Genomic DNA, 20,670 nt, shown 5'->3' with positions numbered 1-20,670 from the left:
CTGTGGGAACATGGTGCTGAAAGCCATTGCCCTCTGGCCCATCAGTGTAGGGCAAACCTCCTTCCGTATGAGCCAGGCACCAAGTATGCCAGGATGGCTGCTGATGCCACTTAGTGAGGACGGTGCCTGTCTGTCCTTCCAACTCTGCTATGAGATGAGAGAGCATGGGGGTATCTCTAGAGTGAGCCACATCACCTTCCAAAGATTTTTGTTGTTGTTGGTGGTGGTGGTCCTGGGGCTTGAGCTCAGGGCCCTGAGCTCTTTCACTCAAAGCTAGTACTCTACCACTTTGAGTCACAGCTCCACTTCTGGTTTTGGAGATGAACCGCAATCATCAGATCTTAGCCTCCTGAGGAGCTGGGATTACAGGTGTAAGCCACTTGTAATGCTTACAAGAAGTAAGCATTACTTACTTCTTCTGAGTGTCTTCTGCCGAATCTGAATGATGACACATGGTGTCCACTGCCTTATGGAGTTGGGATGAAGTGGGCTTGCGGGTTGACAGACTCCATGCCTGCATCTAGTAGGTGCACAGCAGAGCTGAGTTCAGAGCTGCGAGATGAGCTGTGCTTGTGTACTTCCCAGGTGCTTCCAGATCATTCCCTCCACCTGGAGGCCTGACCTTCTCCTGCTGGTTCCTGATTAGCCAGCAGGCCACTGTCACTGAGGGCCACCCACTGCGCTTTCTGACCCTGGTGCGACACCTGGCCAGGACGGAGCAGCCCTTCGTCTGCTTTTCTATCAGCCTCTGTCCGGATGACCTCTCTTTAGTTGTGTCTACAGAAGAGAGAGAGTTTCAGCCACTGGGTAAGGCACTGAGGGTTGAAGCTGGTTTCACCTACATTTAAGGGGAATAAAACTGAATTACAAGCACAAGGCACAGGCGTGCTTGGAAGCTTGATATCTGCCCATTTCTCTTTGTCATTTGACTTGGTTCTCTTGGGTTACACACTTGGTACATATCTAAATATATATTGAAAAAGATCTCTATACTTATCTATGTGTCTGTCTATCATCTATCTACCTACCTTTGTCAGTCAGTCGATCTGTCTGTCTGTCTCTGTCTGTCTGTCTCTGTCTGTCTGTCTCTGTCTCTCTGTCTCTGTCTCTGTCTCTGTCTCTCTCTCTCTCTCTCTCTCTCTTTCTGTCTATGCTGATCCTGGGGCTTGGACTCAGGGACTGGGTGCTATCCCTGATTATTTTTTTCCTCAAGATTAGTGATCTGCCACTTGAGCCACAGCTCTGCTTCAGGCTTTTTTGGGGCAGTTAATTAGAGATCAGTTTCATGGACTTTTCTGCCCTGTCTGGCTTCAAACTACAGTGCTTAGATTTCAGCCTCCTGAGTAGCTAGGACTACAGATGTGAGCCACTAGCTCCTGGCTCTTTTTTTTTTGGGGGGGGGGGCGGTCCGGTCGTGGGGCCTGAACTCTGGGCCTGGGCACTGTCCCTCAGCTCTTCAGCTCAAGGCTAGCGCTCTACCATTTGAGCCACAGCGCCACTTCCGGCTTTTTTCTTTTTGCTTATATGGTGCTGAGGAATTGAACCCAGGGCCTCAGGCATGCAAGGCAAGTGCTCTACCACTGAGCCACCTTCCCAGCCCTAGCTCCTGGCTCTTATCTATATACATATTTATTATGAGCCACTGTGGCCTGAGCTCTGGGTGGCTTTATAGTTCTTGAATACTCAGTGGTTTTCGAGAAACATAACTTAGTCACTACAGAGTGATCATAGATTGGGGGATTTGCCTGAATGGACAAAGGCTGAATGACCTCCTGAGCAAGGCTTGTGCAGGAAAAAACAGAGCTGAGCCGGAGCTGAGGTGGCCTTAGACATGTCCACAGACACCCCTGTGGTTCACACAGCTGGTGGGTGCTCTGGCAGGCTGATAACCCTGGGCACCCAGGAGCCTGAGCTTTCTTCAGTGAAGCTCCCTTAGGCAACTCTGGGCTCTGCCTTTGTTCTACAAGCTCACCTGTCTGAGAGAGCCAAGCCCATGGTACTCTAGCCCCCTTTGCCTCCTGTGTATCCTGAGAGCTATTATCTCAGCAAATCTTGTGGAAGGCCCAGAGAATAAGGGGTACTGTTGGCCCCAGAAAGACTGATGAGCTCTCTCCTTCTTAGGAGATGGCCTGCACATGGTCATTGGGAGCCACCTTATATGGGTTAGCTTGTGGCTAAGGCCTGGCTTCTGGGGGAATTTTAGTTATGTGATGTTGGCTTCTACTCATAGGGTTTTTGGGAACACTAACTGAACTTAATGACTAAAACTAGCATCTGGCATGGGTCTGAGGTCAACCACTGGTGCAGCTGTTTGTTTTCGTTATTGAAGAGTCAAGGCCTAACCTGAGAGCTGGTGGCTCATCCCTGTAGTCCACGCTACTCTAAGGAGGCTGTGATGTGAGATCATGATTTGAAGCCAACTCAGGCAGAAAAGTCTGTGAGACCCTTATCTCTACTTGAAATCCAAAAAATAAAAATAAAAAGCCCAAGTAAATTGTGGTTCCAGTGGCAGAGTGTTAGCCTTGAGCAAAAGAGCTAAAGGACAGTACCCAGGTCCTGAGTTTAAGCCCCAGGACCCGAGTTTAAGCCCCAGGACTCTCTCTGTCTCTGTCTCTCTCTCTCTCTCACACACACACAGAGGAGTGAAGGTGTAGATCATGGCTCCAGGGGTTCTGTAGCTTACCCCAGTCACTCTCAGCTCACTATAACATGAAATGCCCAGCCTTTGCTTTGTCTTGAAGATATCATGGAACCTGAGGACGAGGGTGAGCCCTCTGCAGGACGCCAGCTTCAGGTCAGGTGTGGTCAGCATCTGGCTTGTGGTCAGTGGCATCACCTGGCTGTGGTGGTCACCAAGGAAATGAAAAGGAATTGCACTGTCTCCACCTATCTGGATGGACAGGCCATTGGCTTGGCCAAGGTGAGATCATCCCCTAAGTGGTATTTGACCCATGACCCTGCCTTCCAGCCCTGCCACCTGGTACGACCCTGGTTCAGTTCTGTGTTCTCTCCTGGCAGCAGGTTTGATATCTAATACAATTCCCTCTTGCTGTGGGGATATTGCCTGAGCTCACACCTAAAATGGGCAAGCTTAGAAAGGGGGTTGAAGGTCAGAGGACCAGGAAGGAAGTCAGGACAAGGGGCTAGATCTGTAGGAAACTTCATAAGAAGGCAGTACCAATTTCTGGAGTGCATAAAGCACTTGGAAGTGCAGATTTTCCAGGAAGGCCTGGTAGGACTTAAGGTTAGACTTTTCTAGAAGCTTCTTGGCAAGACCAACACAGGAGTGTATACAGTACCCTTAGGAGTAAGACACCAACAACCTTTCCTATTTAAGACAAAAATACAAAGGAGGTACCCAGGCCATGGAGACCAAGAGCTGGCAGGGTGCTATATGAGCAGCCCTTATCAAAGGGCCTAAGGAGGTCAGGGAGGGGAGGCCTTCCTGGGTAGCTAGCCTTCCACTCAGGCTCCAGGAAGAGCATCTACATTCTACAATTTTTCTTTTGCTGCCAATACTGGGAAGTGAACTCAGAGTCTAGGTATTTGTCTCAGCTTTTTTGCTCAAAGTTAGTGTTCTACCACTTGAACCACAGCTCCACTTACAGGTTTTTTTGAGGGGGGGTTAATTGGAGATAAGAGTCTTACAGACTTTTCTGCCCGTTATCTTTGAACCATGGTGCTCAGAATTCAGCCTCCTGAGTAGCTATATTACAGGCATGAGCCACCAGCACCCAGCAACATAGCCTTTTTTAGTCGAACACAGCCTATATCCCAGACCAGTGGCATCGGAACTGCTGAGGGTGGATAATCTGACCAGTCACTAGAATGTTCATATTTTCTTTGTTCTAATATGCAGGCAGAATGAAGCACCTTAATTCAAAATTTTCAGCTTATGTAGTGTTGACATTTAGGGATGATAAAAATCTTTATAGTGGGATCCTGTTTTTTTCTGTGTCAATTTAGTGTTTAATTAGATGCTAGATGTCATAGCAAAGTTCTCTTGCCATGTCCCCATTGTGACCACCCAGATTTTCTCCAGATACTGTCTAATGTAGCATGAGGGGCACAGCGTCTCAGGTTAAGAAACACGAGGTTAGCCAGGCACCAGTGGCTCACACCTGAAATCTAAGCTACTCAGGAGACTGAAATCTGCTGATCATACTTCAAAGCCAGCGGAGGCAGGAAAGTCTGTGAGATTCTTATGTCCAATTAACCACCAGTAAACTGGGAGTGGCACTGTAGCTCAAAGTGGTAGAGTGCTAGTCTTGGGCAAAAGAGTTCAGGGACAGTGCACAGGCCCTGAGTTCAAGCCCCAGATAGTCAAAAAAAAAATTCTCAGCTGGGCACCAGTGGCTCACGCCTGTAATCCTAGCTACTCAGGAAGCTGAGATCTGAGGATCGCGGTTCAAAGCCAGGCCGAGCAGGAAAGTCCGTGAGACTCTTATCTCTAATAAACCACTAGAAAACCAGAAGTGGCGCTATGGCTGAAGTGGTAGAGTGCTGGCCGTGAGCTGAAGAGTGCAGGGACAGTGCCCAAACCCAGAGTTCAAGCCCCACGATGGACTAAAGGAAAAAAAAATTCTCCATGAACATGTCACCTGCAAACAGAGACTCTTCTTTTCTAAGCTGTATGAATATTGTCAGTACATAAAACTTTATTAATAAACACTAAAGTTCTTAGAGGGATGACTATATAAGGATAATTAACATTGCATTTATTTTGACATTTTTTATCAAAATTGTCTCCTCAGGGATCATTAGTATTTTATTTTTGTCTACATTTTACAGGTTGTTTTACTGTATATTTCTTGGATTTCAGTTGCTATTTTAAATCTTTAGATAAAAGTAAATTTTTATTTTGAAATAAGAATGAGGTTCATTATGCCATGTCATTAGACATTTGATTTATTAATTCTGAGGCTTAACACCACTTATTTCTTCCATCATTCATATTTTAACAGATGCTGTATATTCAGGCCTTACCAGGACCTTTCCTTGCAATGGATCCATCTTCATTTGTGGATGTTTATGGCTATATTGCAACCCCAAGAGTTTGGAAACAAAAGTCCTCATTAGTTTGGCGTCTTGGCCCTGCATACCTCTTTGATGAAGCCATATCATTGGATACTCTAGAAGTTATTATCAAACTTGGCCCAAGATACTGTGGTAACTTTCAGGCAGTGCATGATCAAGGTATGCAGTGTTTTGATTTATGATGTTCTCACTGATAGCTTTTAAATGGACTTCTACTTATTTATAGCATAAAGCCACTTACACAACCATGCCATTGCTGTACTGTTCACTATAGCCAAAGTATGAAAACAACCCACATGCCCCTCAAATATGGTATATATACCACATTTTAATCAACCATTAGAAAGATTAGTACATTTGCAAAGAAATGGATGGATCTGGAAAAAAATTATGTTAAGTAAGTCAGGCCTAGAAAGACAAAGGACAAATATGTTCTCTCTCATAATATGTGGAAATTAGAACTACTTTATAAATGTACAAGTAAACACATACAAGTTGTATGCAAGTGAACACAAATGTATTAACATAAATATGAAATGTGCAGGGGAGAATTCAAATGTAATTCCTTAAAAAATGAACTCATAGTCCAACAAAATGAATACTGGGAAACTCACTTGAGAGGTATGAGGAGTAGGTAGGGGGGTAGATGAAGGAAAAGAGGAAGGGAGGGGGAGAATGCAGTAATAATATTTGATGTATATCCTATGATACTAAGAAAATTTAGAAGAGGGAGTAGATTGGGAAGAATGGGGGAGAATGATGAAATGGGTGACATTGATCACGCTGCATTGTACTTACAAAATGATCTGTTGAATGGTAACTCCTACAACTACTTTAAGATACTAAAAGTATACTTTTTTTTAAAAAAGAATGAACTCACCACAGGTCAATCATTAGGGAAAGCCTTTGTAATTGGATCATTATATATTTACAACCTAACCAAAAATGTCACAGAAAAGGAAATGACAATATCCTTTAGGTTTCAACTCCAAAAGCATCTAATGGAAGAGGGTGAGTGGGTAATACCATCGGCAAAGGGAGAAAGACATGAGATAAATAAGCTACATTCCTCTTAATGAAGAAGCTTTTTAACTAAAGTATACTGTTGTCTTAAATTATTAAACAGGCAGACAAAACATCCACATTTTCATTATTGATTGTTGGCTGTTCAAGCAGGGAGCATTGCTCTCCGAGCTCCGTTAAGTCAAGGGGGTCAGTTCCCATCTGGGAAGAATGATAAATGCATCTCTGCGTAGAGGCTTTGTGCGCAGTGAGGGGCAATTGAGTGCTGTTGAGTGTTTTCTGTCTCCAAGCCCATGTCTTGTTTGAACTTCATTTCCTGTGGCAAATGGCATTGACCAGTGCAACGGGTCTAGGTCAAGTTTCACTGATTCTATACCCATAGTGTCACTAACACTCTGGCTCTTACTCCCTTGGAAAACTAGTGTGCTAATTCTAGGCGGGATATTCACTACCAGAAAAATGCTAGGTCTTTTAGCCCAGCTTATTTCCTTTTGTTGAAGTTGAGTTTCTTTTCAGTTGGCAGATTTGTTTTTGTTCAAGGCTAGCACTTTACCATTTGAACCACAGCTCTACTTCTGGGTTTTTGCTTAATTGGAGATAAGAGTCTGATGGACTTTTCTACTTGGGCTGGCTAGGATTACAGGTGTGAGCCACCAGTGCCTGGCTCTGCTAAATGTTTTATACTCTGGTAATTTCCACCTGGAACACCTTTATTTTTATAAAAGGGTCACTTTGAAGGATTTCTCTCTGCACGCAAAAACATCCAGTGTAAAAACAAAAGCATCCTCTCAGTGATTACCTTGTTGCATGGTAGTATATACATTGTATTTTCATGCTAGTACTGGGGCTTGAACTTAGGGCCTGGATGCTGTTCTTTAGCTGTTTTGCTCAAGGCTGGCACTCTACCAGTTGAGCTACACCTTTACTTCTGCCATTTTTTTGTGGTTAATTAGAGATAAGAGTCTGAAGGATTTTTCTGTCAGGCTGGCTTTGAATTGCAGTCCTTAGATCTCAGCCCCAGGGTTATAGACATGAGCCACTGGCAACTGGGGACTACAGGTATTTGTTTGAGGATTTATTTCCTTCTCTATGAAGGAGTCAAGGACTGATTGAAGGTGTGTTGCTATAGGAGAGGACTCAGACAGTGAGGCCACACCCCTGGTTGCAGAGGAAAAGATCTCCTTTGGTCTTCATGTGTCCAGCTCCTCCACCACCAGCATAGCAAACATCAGAAGCATCTACAATGAGGTGGACAGCCGCCTGATCGCCAAGGAGGTACAGCTTCAAACCCTATTTGCTGTTCACTGTTAGAAGTTTGATCTCATAGCTTGCTTCAGCTTCCAACGTCTGAGTAAACTCTAATTCACAATTGTCCATTTGTAGATGGATATCAGTGCCTGCACACCTCCTACCTCATTTATTAAAAGGCCCTGTGCTTCTCCAACCATTAGCACCATCCAAGACTAGATCTTTTATTTATAATTACTCAGAGATGTAAGTGGGTACTCTTCCTGAACAAGAACAAATGGACTGATCTCAATACATAGAGATTCTCAATAACAGAGAAACTACTGCTCTTCCTTCTGGATACTCCTGACTCAACAAAGCTGCATAATGGTTTTTTAGTTGCTCTGATTTTGTTTTTTTTTGGTAGTACCAGGGTTTGAACTCAGGATCTTGTGCTCGCTAAGCTGGCATTCTACCACTTGAGTGATACCTCTCACTTTGCTTGTTGAAGTATTTTTGTGCCAGTCCTGGGGTTTGATTACAGGGCCAGAGAGCTGTCCTTGAGCTCTTTTGCTCAAGGCTATCACTTGAGCCATAACTCTACTTCAGCCTTTTGGTAATTAATTGGAGATAAGAGTCTTATCCTTCTGAGATTGGCTTTCAACTGGGATCATTGGATCTCAGCCTCCTGAGTAGCTAGGATTACAGGCCTGAGCCACTGGCAACTGGCTTATTTTTATTTTTATTTTTTTTAAGATGGTGTCTCATGGACTTCTTTGCCTGGACTGGCTTCAAACTATGATCCTTCAAACTGTAATAATAGTTAATCAGTCTTCTGATTGCATGAGCCATTGGTGCTAAGCATGTTGTAATTTTTTAAAAATAGCAAACTTGCAAAACAATAAGCAAATGCATGTGCAAATAAGGATGTTCAGTTCTTGCATAAAGATCTCTTTGGTTTTTAATGCTGATAAATTTTGGCTGGTTAGTTTATATTCTTTTTGAAAAAAATTTATTGTAAAGGTGAGTTTATATTCTTTTTACTCTTTCCCCAAAGAAGGGATAAGGAATCAGGAACTAGATCTTGCTGAGCTTAGGTGTATAATACACTTTACAATAAAGGGGGTGAGGACTCCTTTCTTTCTGTTCCTCTGAAATCAGCCACAGCTGGGTTTTGCTTTTTTTTTTTTTTTTTGGGGGGTCCGGTCGTGGGGCCTGAACTCTGGGCCTGGGCGCTGTCCCTCAGCTCTTCAGCTCAAGGCTAGCACTCTTCCACTTGAGCCACAGCGCCACTTCAGGCTTTTTTCTTTTTGCTTATGTGGTGCTGGGGAGTCGAACCCAGGGCCTCAGGCATGCAAGGCAAGTGCTGTACCACTGAGCCACCTTCCCAGCCCCACAGCTGGTTTTTGCAAGACCCTGGGCAACCTTGAACTGAGGAGGTAGTAGGTCTTCTTTTGATAATAGCGTTTCACCAGAAGGTGTTAGGTGTCTGTGAGTTCTACCTGCTCTCATCAGCTCCTCTCTCTCTCCATTACCCCTGTTCCCCCCCCCCTTTTTTTTTTTTGCCAGTCCTGGGGCTTGAATTCTGAGTCTGGGTGCTGTCACTGTCTTCTTTTTGCTCAAGGCTAGCACTCTACCACTTGAGCCACAGTGCCACTTCTGGCTCTTTCTGTGTAGTTTATTGGAGATAAGAGTCTCATTGATTTTCCTGCCTGGGCTGGCTTCGAACCAGAACCTCAGAGCTCAATACCTCCTGAGTAGCTAGGATTATAGGTGTGAGCCACTGGTGCTCAGCTAGCTCCTCCTCTCTCTTAATTATGCAGGCTGCATAATTAAGGCAGGTCTACTTGCATTTGAGTCAGTGTGGGAACAGGGCAGGGGAGCCCAGATTTTGGCTTCAGTTCCTCAACCCAAGTTTAAGTATTATTCATCTACTCATCATTGCTCATGGAGTGCCATGAGGACCAGGCCTTAAATTCCCGTCCTTCAGGAGCTCCTGACTCACACCCCTTCTTTATCAAAAGTTTCATAGGACTAATCGTCACCACTTCTTCTAGATGAATATTTCCTCTCGTGATAATGCCGTGCCTGTGTTCTTGCTGAGAAACTGTGCTGGACATCTCTCAGGATCTCTCCGCACCCTGGGAGCTGTCGTTGTGGGCCAGTTAGGTAAGCCAGGCAGTGAAGCTTTACTGTTCTTTGTGAAGAATGGCTTCTGTAGCACAGGCTGGATAGAGCAAGCTGGGGAGCCACGGTAGGAGGGGGAAGACTGGGGAATAAACTTATTCAAAGGTGCTGGGTGCTGATGGCTTACTCTGAAATCCTAGCCACTCAGGAGGCTGAGATCTGAGGATTGTAGTTTGAAGCCAGCCCAGGCAGGAAAGTCAGTGAGCCTCTTATTTCCAATTAACCAGCAAAAAGCCAGAAGTGGAGGGGTGGCTTAAGTGGCAGAGCATCAGCCTTTCACGAAGAAGCTTCAACCCGCAGATTGGGCATAAAACAAAAAAACAAACACCCCTTCCAAACCCAACCAACTAACACCAAACAAAAAAATCCTAGCCAAAGACTGGCTAGCCAGATGAGGTCTTTCTGCTGCATCTGGCAATTGTGACTAAGCTCAGGGACTCACCAGGCTGGTGACCATACACAGCCAGAGCCTGTCTGGGGACCATGTTGAGTAGAGGCAATGGTGGTGGTTGGTTGAGTGCAAACACCAGGCAGCAGCTGCTTGTCATCATGTGATAGAGCAAGAGCCCAGCAGAGAGCCTGGTACAAAGGTCCAGCCCAGCAGTATCCAGAGAACAAGGAAAGGCCAGAGGTTAATCGGAGCAACCAGGAATCAGTGCTTTGGGCTCCCTCAGCACTTGGGCTCCACACAATGGTGCCAAACTGACAGCCTTTGTGCTGTTTGATGATACAGACATTCCCTATACAAGATCCTTCAGCCCCTATGACATTCAAGCCCCTCCCTTTCCTCCCAGCCTGACCCACTGCACAGGCCCCTCAGCTGCACACTGAGAGGCAGGGCAGCTCCCCTAGTCTTGTATGCCACCAGGACCTGCATTACTGTGGTACAGCTGTGATGTGCTGATGAAATGCCTTCTTGGTCCTGTGCAGGGGTGAGAGTATTTCACTCCAGCCCTGCTGCCAGCAGCCTGGACTTCATTGGAGGACCTGCCATTCTCCTGGGTCTCATCTCCTTAGCAACAGATGACCACACCATGTATGCAGCTGTGAAAGTCCTGCACTCGGTCTTGACCAGCAACACCATGTGTGACCGCCTGATGCAGCATATCGGTGGATACCAGGTAACCCTGTCCCTCTCCCACTGAGCGTGGGACTCTCCCAAGCATTGTCATCTCCCCTGCTCCTGTGACATAGCTCAGAATAGCTCAGAGCCTTCTGAGTCTGGAATTGTCACAGCAGACACTAGCGTAAGAGGAGCTATGTGCTGTTGGGTGCTGGTGGCTCACATGGATAACCAGAGCTACTCAGGAGGCTGAGACCTGAGGATCATGATGCAAAGCCAGCCCAGGCAGGAAAGTCCCTGAGACTCTTTTACTTTTTACAATTTTATTGTTAAGATGTTGTACAGAGGGGTTACCGTGACATGAATAAGGCAATGAGTACATTACTTGTTGATCATTGTTCCCCTTCCCTTCCTTGTTATTGTCCCACTATCCCTTCCTTCCCCACCTCCCACCCTCTTACCCCCCTCCTCCTCCTCCCCTCACCACCTGAAGTTGTAAAGTTCGTTCCCAATATACTGTCCTGTGGATATCATTGTTGCAATGGGTCATCCTGTGTCCTTGTTTGTGCGTTTTGCTATTCCCTTTCCCCTCCCCAGAACAGACAAATGTATATACAAGATGCAAGGTATCAAAATCAAGTACAACAGGGGATATGCCATAGGGGAAAGAAGATACAAAGGAAACAACAACAACAAAAGATAAAATCACATGGTCCATTTAAAACAGTAACATAAAGACAGACCTCTTGTGTCCATATCTTGGGTTTCATTTTGCTTAGCATCATCTTATATGGTCATTTGTACATGGTTTTTGAGCTTTTCAGCTCATCAGATAAGATTATCCTATATGTATATTAATTATTGCAAATAAAGGAAACCATGGGAAACTTTGGGACTGAGTAATTTCACTTAATATGATTTTTTTCCAACACTTTCCATTTCCTAACAAATGGAACAGTGTCGTTCTTTCTGATGGAAACATAGAATTACATTGTATAAATGTACCACATTTTCTTCATCCATTCATCTACTGAGGGGCATCTGTGTTGGTTCCATATCTTCGCTATGGTGAATAACGCTGCAATAAACATAGTTGTGCTGGTAGCCTTAGTATGGCCTTGTTTGTGATCATTTGGGTAAATACCCAAAGTGGGATTGATGTGTCATAGGGGAGCTCTGTGTGTAGTCTTTTGAGGAACATCCATACTACTTTCCAGAGTGGCTGAACAAGTTTACACTCCCACCAACAATGCAGTAGGGTTCCCTTTTGTCCACATCCCCTCCAGCATCTGTCATTATCAGATTTTTTGACTATAGCCATTCTAACTGGGGTGAGGTGGAATCTCAATGTTGTTTTGATTTGCATTTCTTTTATGGCCAGAGAAGTTGAGCATTTCTTCATGTGTCTACTTGCCATTCCCTGAGACTCTTATCTCCAATTAATTAATCACAAAAAAGCCAGAAGTATTCTGCACAGTGATTCAAGTAGTAGAGTGCCAGCCTTGAGCAAAAAAAGCTCAGGGATAGTGCCCAGGACCTAAGTTCAAGCCCTAGGACTAGTACGCATGCACGCGCGCGCGCGCACACACACACACACACACACACACACACACACACAAGAGGCCTGTGTAGAACAGAGGATAGTCACTTTTCTGTGGCTTCTGGAAATTTCCAGGATCATTTGTGATCTCTTCACTTTGCCTTTGCACTGTGGCTTAGAGACCAGGCCTCAGAGCCAGAATCTGGGATTTTCATATAACTTGATACTTTCTCTGTACTATTGTTTGCCCTCTCTGCCATGGTTTTCCTACCTGTAAGGTCTAGTTGTTGGACTAGTTATAATCGGGCCACAGTGAGGATCATCTGATTCTGTACAATAGAAGGGTTTAGAATTATGCCTTACCTATAATAGGTGCTCAGAAAATGGTTTTCTCACATGTAGTCTAGCCAAGAACTAACCAGGGCTAGAGTATAGGGTTGTTAGCACAGTTAATAAGTTCCAGTGAGACATGGAGACATCTCTGGTATAACCTTTGCCTGACAAGAAGGTGGCTAGGACAGGAGTCTGAGGGAACAGGGCTAGGGGCACATACACAGTGGAAAGTGGGGAGTAGAGCTGTGGCTCAAGTGGTAGAGCACTAGCCTTGAGCTGAAGAGCTTAGGGACAGCACCCAGGCTCTGAGTTCAAGCCTCATAATTGACAGAAAGAAGAAAAAAAAAAAAGAAAATTGCATCCTTTTTTTGCTTGGTGGGAATGAAAGAGAGATCATAATACAACTATGTCAAAAACAAAAGTGACCAGGTTGGCACCAGTAGCCCATGCCTTCAATCCTAGCTATTCGGGAAGTGGAGATCTGAGGATTGTAATTTGAAACCAGCCTGGACAGAAAGTCTATGAGTCTGTTATCCTCAATTAACTACCAAAACCTGGAAATGGAGGAGATACTCAAGTGGTAGATTGAGAATTGAGCAACAAAGCTAAGGTAGAGTGCCCAGGTCCTGAGTTCAGGTCCAAGTACTGGCACACACAAAAAAATGACCAGACCAGTCTGAGAAAATATGTATCAGCTGACCACCACCTTCTCAAAGGCATATTGGAAGATGATGGGGAGTCTAGGGAAGACAGGGACAGGAGGTAGGGGATTGAGCCACACAAGATGAGCTATGCAGTGGGGAAGGACTTAGATGCTAGTGGATGGAGGTCAACAGGGATGTCAGACTTGGTGGAATACATCTCTCTCATCTCTAGGTTTGGGATACCATGTGTCTTGCTGACATCTCAGTGTTTCTACCCTGGAATAGATGCTTGCACCTTGCTAGTTTGCTGGCATGACTGAATTTCACAGCTGGTGGCTGCAGTCTGATGGCTGGAAGGAGGAAACCAGCAGAGTACTGATTGGAAAAGCTGGGGAAGAGCTTCAGGGGAGAACAGGAGTCCTAGTGACAGAGCAAGTCAAGGGGGACCCTTAAAAGGATGTGCTGTAAAAGGCATGCAGGTTTTTCTTATGCGAGCATGGCGGGGTGCTAGCTCCAGCAAGTAGGAGTTTGTAGCTTGGACCAGTGGTGGGCACTGTGGGAGGGGACAGCTTCAGGAAAATGGCTCAGCCACCAGCCACGTGCTTGCTCATCCATGCACTTCTCTGGCTTCGGGTCATTCCAGATAATGGCGTTTCTCCTGAGGAAGAAGACCTTGCTTCTAAACCACCGCGTCTTCCAGCTCATCCTCTCTGTGGCTGGCACTGCGGAGCTGGGCTTCAGGCCATCTGCCATCACCAACATGGGCATCTTCCAGCATATCCTCTGCAGTTTCGAGGTAAAATAGAGATCAGTCCTTAGGTCTTCAGATTGTGTGTGTGTGTGTGAGAGAGAGAGGGGGGTTGAGGAGAGAGAGAGAGAGAGAGAGAGAGAGAGAGAGAGAGAGAGAGAGAATTATAATAAGAAAGAAAGTTGGGTGCTTCCTCTAAGCCCAATGGCTTAGCTCACTTCGTAGTCATGGTGTGGCAGTAAGAGGGAAAAACTAAAATCACAAAAGTTATGGATTTCAGACGTCTGTGTTTATAGTTAAACCATGTTACCTCTAGTTATGTGGCTTGAGCAACTTCCTTGACTTCTCTCTGAGACTCCATTCTTTGGTGTGTGTGTGTGTGTGTGTGTGTGTGTGTGTGTGTGTGTGTGTGTGTGTGTGTGTGTGTGTGTGTGTGTGTGTGTGTGTGTGTTCAAGTCCTAGGAATTAAACTCAGGGGGCCTTGGTGTTCTACTTTCTCTCTCTCTCTCTCTCTCTCTCTCTCTCTCTCTCTCTCTCTCTCTCTCTCTCTCTCTCTCTCCTCCCTCTCTCTCTATTCCTCTCTTCCTCTCTCTCTCTCTCCCTTCCTTCCTTCCTTGGGCTAATGCTCTACCATTTGATCCACAGCTCTACTTCTGGCCTTTTGGAGGTTAATTGGAGATCAGAGTCTTACAGACTTTCCTGCTTGAGCTGGCTTTGGAAGTGCAATCCTCAGATCTCAGCCTCCTGAGTAGCTAGGATTGCAGGCATGAGCTGTCAGTACCCAGCTCATCTTACATGCTTTGGGTCGTAATTTTTCTCACATAGGGAACTTATGTAGGAATTTTCATTACAAACACATGTGCATGCTGAGGTCAGAGTTCCTGGCTTCTTCCCGCTCTTCTCTTGTCAAATTATTAGATCATTCTTTTTTTTTTTTTTTTTTTTTTGTGGTCTGGTCGTGGGGCCTGAACTCTGGGCCTGAGCACTGTCCCAAGGCTAGTGCTCTACCACTTGAGCCACAGCACCACTTCTGGCTTTTTCTGCTTAGGTGGTGCTGAGGAATTGAACCCAGGGCCTCATGCATGCAAGGCAAGAGCTCCACCACTGAGCCAACTTCCCAGCCCCGATCATTCTTTTATTTATCTTTTTTTTTGTGATTATAACAAATGCTACTGTAGACAGCACTTGTGTTTCCCTGTTCCCATGCACTTAAATTTTACTTTCTTTGCTTGACATCAGTGGCCCATGTCTATATTGCTAGCCACTCAGGAGACAGATCTGAGGATTGTAGTGTGAAGCCGGCTCTGGCAGGAGAGTCTATGAGACTCATCTTCAATTAACCAACAAAAAGTTGGAAGTGGGGCTGTGCTTCAAGTGGTAGAGTGCTAGCCTTGAGCACAAAGAAGCTCAGGGACAGTGCCCGGGCCCTGAGTTTAAGGAAAAAGTTGGGGGTGGGGGAGGCAGATGGAAATGGAGAGGAAGAGGGAGATGAAAGAGTGAGAGGAAAAGAAAGAAGGTGAGGGAGAAGGAGCTAGACAGAGAAGTAAAGAGAAAAAAGTGAGGCATCAGCCTATATAGTCTGTGGCTTATAAGGGCTGAAAATCTGTCAGCCTGTTTCTGGCTGAAATGCAATGCACTTCTTTTACATTGCTTTATTTTGCTTTCATTCCTTAAAACAATTGAATTGATCTGTGTTTCATGCCCAATTTGTGACACTGAGCTACTTAAGTCTTGGAGTAGAGAGGGTTGATGAATCCACAGGCTTTCTGAAAAATTCAGGTTCAATGGGACTCTTTTACATTTCCTCCTCCCAAGTGGACACTTGCTTGTTCCAAGTATGGCTGGTAATTGACCCTGTGGTCTCTGTCTGCTGTCCATGTTGAGACATAGAAGTGAGAGAATGAGTTCCAAGTGTGGCTGGTCTGAAGGATCAAACTTGGAGACCAATTTCTGCCAACTGAGTCTCTCTGGACCTCTGTCTCTTTCCCTACTAAATGAAAATGCAGTATTCCCTCCTTGTCTAGGCTTTCCCTTTAGTTAGCCTCTGACTAAAAATATGAACACAAAATTCCAGAAATAATGCATAAAATTAATAAACCTTTTATTACAGTATTTTATTTTATTTTTTGTTGGTCATGGGGCCTCAACTCTGGGCCTGGGTGCTGTCCCTCAGCTCTTCAGCTCAAGGCTAGTGATCTACCACTTGAGCCACAGTGCCACTTCCAGTTTTTTCTGTTTATATGGTTCTGAGGAATCAAACCCAGGGCCTCATGCATGCAGGGCAAGCGCTCTACCACTGGGCCGCCTTCCCAGCCCCTATTACAGTATTTTAATATGATTAACCAATGTGATTATTAGTTGTGATTGTTAATTTCCTATTATGCATAGATAAACTTTATAGATAGATCCTGTATTACTGATCTGTGAGGCATCTAGGAAATGTCTTGTATCTCCCTGTGAATAAAAGATAGCTACTAGCCAGGCACTGGTGGCTCATCCCTGTAATCCTAGCTACTAAGAAGGCTGAGATCTGAAGATCACCATTCCAAGCAAGTCCAGGCAGACAAATCAGTGAGACTCGTATCTCCAATTAATCACCAAGAAGCTGGAAGTAGAGCTGTGGCTCAAGTTATAGAACACCAGTCTTGAGCACAAAAGCTCAGGGACAGTACCCAGGCCCTGAGTTCAAGCCCCAGGACTGGCACTAAATAAATAAATAAAGACAGACAGCTACTTTGATGTCTCTTGAGCAAGAGGTATTGTTGGCACATGTGAGCTATTTATGCTGCCCTGAGTGAGTGTGTTTTTACAACGTTGTGTCAGAACCTTCTATACCTGGGGCCTTCAAAAGAGTCATTATTTTCAGATGAAGAATAATCATGTTCTCTAAAGGATGTAGAAATGGACTAGGAAGTACCACATCTACTCTGCCTAAGTGGGAAGCTTAGCAGTTGCATTTCCCTCGCCAGGCATCATCCACAGACAGTGCACTTCCCATCTGTGTATCATTCACAATTCTCTTATGCAGGAACAGGCAGTGTGGGATGGGATGCAGATTTCACATAGAGGAACCCCAAGACAATGTTACACATAAACGTGTGTCCCATGGAGCACAAAACCTAGCTGCTACTGCCATTCCTGACACTGGCTGAGGTGAACTGGACCTGTCACTCAACCAATGTATCTTGACCTGTGTTTCCTCATCTCAAATAATTCCTACTCCATTATTTGCCCTGCAAAATCCAATGTAGATGACTTGTGTCTAATGTGTGGTCTCCTGGGCTCTGGGACCAGGGCTGGGCAAACAGATGAGATGGCTATACAGGTGTTTTCTGGCCCAGGGGGTCATGTTCTCTATCTGCTGAGTAGTATCAGGAGAGCAAGTCTCAGGCTAGAGCTGACAGTCTTGTTGACTCCTGGCTGGAGATAACACCATACTGTACCCTTCTTCCTTCCAAGCCCTCTTTCTTTCATGCTTTGGAGTGTGTGTGTGTGTGTGTATGTGTGTGTGTGTGTGTGTGACTGTGTGTGCGTGCGTGCAAGTTCTAGAACTTGAGCTCAGGCCACAGGCTCTGTCCCTGAGCTTTTGTTCCCAAGGCTGGCACTCTACCACTTGAGCTACCCCTCCACTTCTGGCTTTTTGGTAGTTAATTGGAGATATGAGTCTCCTGGTCTTTCCTGCCTGGGCTGGCTTTGAACTGCAATCCTCAGATCTCAGCCCTCTGAGTAGCTAGGGTTACAGGTGTAGGCCCCAGGTGCCTGGCTAGTACACCTATGTTGTGTTCTGTCTTCCAGCTCTGGATGAACACTGCAGACAATCTGGAGCTTGCTCTCTTCTCCCATTTTGTAGAAATCCTTCAGTCACCAAGGTAGGCTGGGTTTCAGCAGCCCTGGATTGAGATCTAATGTCTTTATGCAAAGAAAAGAGGCCCAGAGGACAGGACAACCTGTGTATGACTGCAGTCCCAGAGCACCATGTGCTTAGGCTGGACAAGTGGAACAGGACTCTGTCCTCTGACAGAGTCAGGAGAGGAGAGCTTAGAGACTCTGCAGCCCCAGGGGTTCATGCTGACTTCAAGTTCCATGCGTGTGACCAGCAAGGACATCTCACTCCAGTCACATTTTGTCTCCCCTCCCCAACCCTCTTTTTTTTGTGCCCGTCCTGGGGCACAGGGCCTGGGTACTCTCCTTGAATTATTATGATTAATTTTGCTCAAAGCTAGCACTCTACCACTTGAGCCATAGCTCCATTTCTGGCTTTTTTGGTGGTTAATTGGGGATGAGTCTCATGGATTTTATTGCCTGGCATGGCTTCAAATTGTGGTCCTCAGATCTCAGCCTCCTGAGTAGCTAGGATTCTGATGTGAGCCACAAGTACCTGGCTTCCACTTTGTCTCTTGATCTGAGCTTCTCCCAATGACTATTTGGACTCATTCAGGGCTCTTTGGGTTCCAAGTGGGAAAAATGCAAATCTACCAGCTTAAGGCAGGTAGAAAAGGAAGAAGGAAGAAGGGAGAAGAAAGGGGGAGAGGAAGGCAATTCAAAAACAACTTTATGGCCAGGCACTGGTGGCTTATGCTTGTAATCCTAGCTACTGACAAGCTTAAGATCTGAGTATTATGATTTGAAACCAGCTCAGGTAGCAAAGGTCATGAGACTCTTATCTGTAACCATCTAAACACCAGAAATAGAGCAGTGACTCAAAATGGTAAAGTGCTAGCCTTGAGCAACAAAACCTAGGACAGTGCCCAGGCCCTGAGTTCAAGCCTTACAATCAATCAAAAACAAAAAGGACACCAGGGGCTTGCATCAGTGATAGATGATTCTGCATTGAGGCTGGGCAGTGCCTGTGGACATAGCTGAACTCTAACTCCAGTCTGCCTTGCTTCCTTTGACTCTGCTGCCTTTCAGCAGCTTCTCGGAGAGAAGCCTTTGTGGAGCGTGTGCTGTAGGAGCAGGATTTTTGCTTCCCTCCATAGTCCTAGGCTGGGACTGGGTTTCATTGGAGCACGCACAACCATCATACAAGCTATAGCCAGGTTGGAAGCATGGCTTTGCTTATAGAAGCTGGTGATGAGTTAGCTTGAGGTTGCTCCACAGCAGGCCAGGGGCTGGGGAAGTAGAAGGAAATGATGAAGCCTCCTGCTTCCTCACCATCAGGCAGTTCTAGTTCATTGGCATCTGGTTTTTCCTTTTTTTCTTCTTCTTTTATTTATTTTTTTGGTGCTTGTCTTGGGGCTTGAATTCAGTGCCCGAACACTGTCCCTGAGCTTTTGTGCTGAAGGCTAGTGCTCTACCACTTGAACCACAGCTCCACTTGCAGCTATTTGGTGGTTTATTGAAGATCAGAGTCTCAAGGACTTTTCTGCCCAGGTGACTTTCAATCATGATCTTCAGATCTCAGCTTCCTGAATAGCTAGTGGTGAGTGGCGCCCTGGCTTCCTGTTGAGTTCTGAATGCATTTACACACATCTTCCCATTCAGCTTCCTGTTATTGGAAAGCTGATAGAAACCCCACTACATTCACACCCCGTTCACCGTGCTGGACATTCAGAGAAGAGTGAGACCTAGTCCTGTGAAGAAAGGACTTGGAGAAACACAGAGAGGAAAAAAGGAGAGAAAGGCTGTAGCAGCCCAAGCTAGAGAGCCTGGGCCGACATTGCCTGGGGAGCTGTAGTCTTTGGAGGAGGTAGAATTTACTGGAAATTGGATTTGTGACCAGACTAAGTAGGGGGGAGGGCGGCGGGGTGTTGTGGGTATTTGAATTCTCCCTCCCTCCCCTTTGATTCTGTGGCCGGTGGATCCACTTTGTGGTTTGGGGAGGCAGGAAAATCACGTACCCAGACACACCCGTGGAGGACCTCTTGTTGAGAGACACAAGAGGCTCATGTGTGTGTCTGTCTTTGTTCTGAATTTTCTAAGGCCAGTACTCATTTTCCCAAAGGCTTAGAATTTAAGTCAATAATTGGGGTTTGTTTTTGAAGGCAGTTTCCGGCCCAGGGGATGGGTTTGGTGGGGTGGAGGGAGGCACATGCCCCAGTGACTCCGTGCACTTGGCAGACATATTCTCAATGGATGTCTGATGGCATCTTGACAAGCTGCCAAGAGAGCACTGGAGTCAGAAGGCCATAGAACAAACCTAGCTTGGGGGGCGGGGGGAAAACCTTTTTAGCAAAAACACAGCAAATTTGGTTCATTCCAGTAAAAGCTTTTACTGCCTCTTTCCCTGGGTTCTTCAGGGAGGGACCCAGGAATGCTGAAGTTGCTCACCAGGCACAGCTTATACCCAAGCTCATCTTCCTCTTCAATGAGCCTCGCCTGGCCCCCTCCAAGGTCCCTACCATAATTGCCATCCTAGGCTGTCAACTGAGGAGCCACTTCAGTATCCAGGACTTGCTCAGGTACCTTGTCAAACTCCCCTGGGGAAGGGCAGGGCCCCAGGACTGCTTCCCAAGGGAGTATAGACCCAGTCCTCCTCCTCCTCCTCCCCCTCCTTCTCCTCCTCTTCCTCCTCCTGCTCCAGCATGCTCTCTCTCTCTCTCTCTCTCTCTCTCTCTCTCTCTCTCTCTTTCTCTCCCCCACCCCCCCAAGGGAGCTTAGACCTAGCTCACTCTCTCTCTGTCTCTTACTCTTTCTACATATTTAATCTAACATGTTTAGGAATCCCCTAAAAGTTTGTTTTGGGCTGAGAATTAGGAGAAAGGTGCGATGTCTTGTAAAGAGGCTGGGTTCCCTCATCAGAGATTTGGTCCACTGCCCCGTGGTGTGGGATGGTTCTACTGTGCCTGGAATGGAAGCATGTTCAAGAACATAGCAGTCCTTGGTGGCTGGTGGTTGTCCACCTCTGCCTCCTGCAGACCTCCCCTTC

General features: G+C 45.9%; 1 protein-coding gene across 2 annotated transcripts in view; it reads left to right on the top strand.

Moving 5' to 3' along the window:
- The window catches only part of Wdfy4 (WDFY family member 4), a 270,144-nt gene that overhangs the window by 73,999 nt on the left and 175,475 nt on the right, over nucleotides 1-20,670 (top strand). For both annotated transcript variants that reach the window (XM_042696276.1, XM_042696275.1), the window contains exons 18-26: nucleotides 586-807; nucleotides 2,742-2,920; nucleotides 4,965-5,196; nucleotides 7,190-7,335; nucleotides 9,345-9,456; nucleotides 10,405-10,595; nucleotides 13,698-13,850; nucleotides 17,598-17,671; nucleotides 20,042-20,203. In XM_042696276.1, coding sequence (XP_042552210.1) covers nucleotides 586-807; nucleotides 2,742-2,920; nucleotides 4,965-5,196; nucleotides 7,190-7,335; nucleotides 9,345-9,456; nucleotides 10,405-10,595; nucleotides 13,698-13,850; nucleotides 17,598-17,671; nucleotides 20,042-20,203 — 1,471 coding nt within the window. The remainder of the gene's footprint in view (nucleotides 1-585; nucleotides 808-2,741; nucleotides 2,921-4,964; nucleotides 5,197-7,189; nucleotides 7,336-9,344; nucleotides 9,457-10,404; nucleotides 10,596-13,697; nucleotides 13,851-17,597; nucleotides 17,672-20,041; nucleotides 20,204-20,670) is intronic.

The sequence above is a fragment of the Dipodomys spectabilis genome, unplaced genomic scaffold, assembly GCF_019054845.1.
Source record: "Dipodomys spectabilis isolate Male_0828 unplaced genomic scaffold, ASM1905484v1 ptg000207l, whole genome shotgun sequence".
NCBI classification, from domain to species: Eukaryota; Metazoa; Chordata; class Mammalia; order Rodentia; family Heteromyidae; genus Dipodomys; species Dipodomys spectabilis.
Note: the sequence above shows the minus strand (reverse complement) of the source record. Positions and strands in the feature narration are given on the sequence as shown.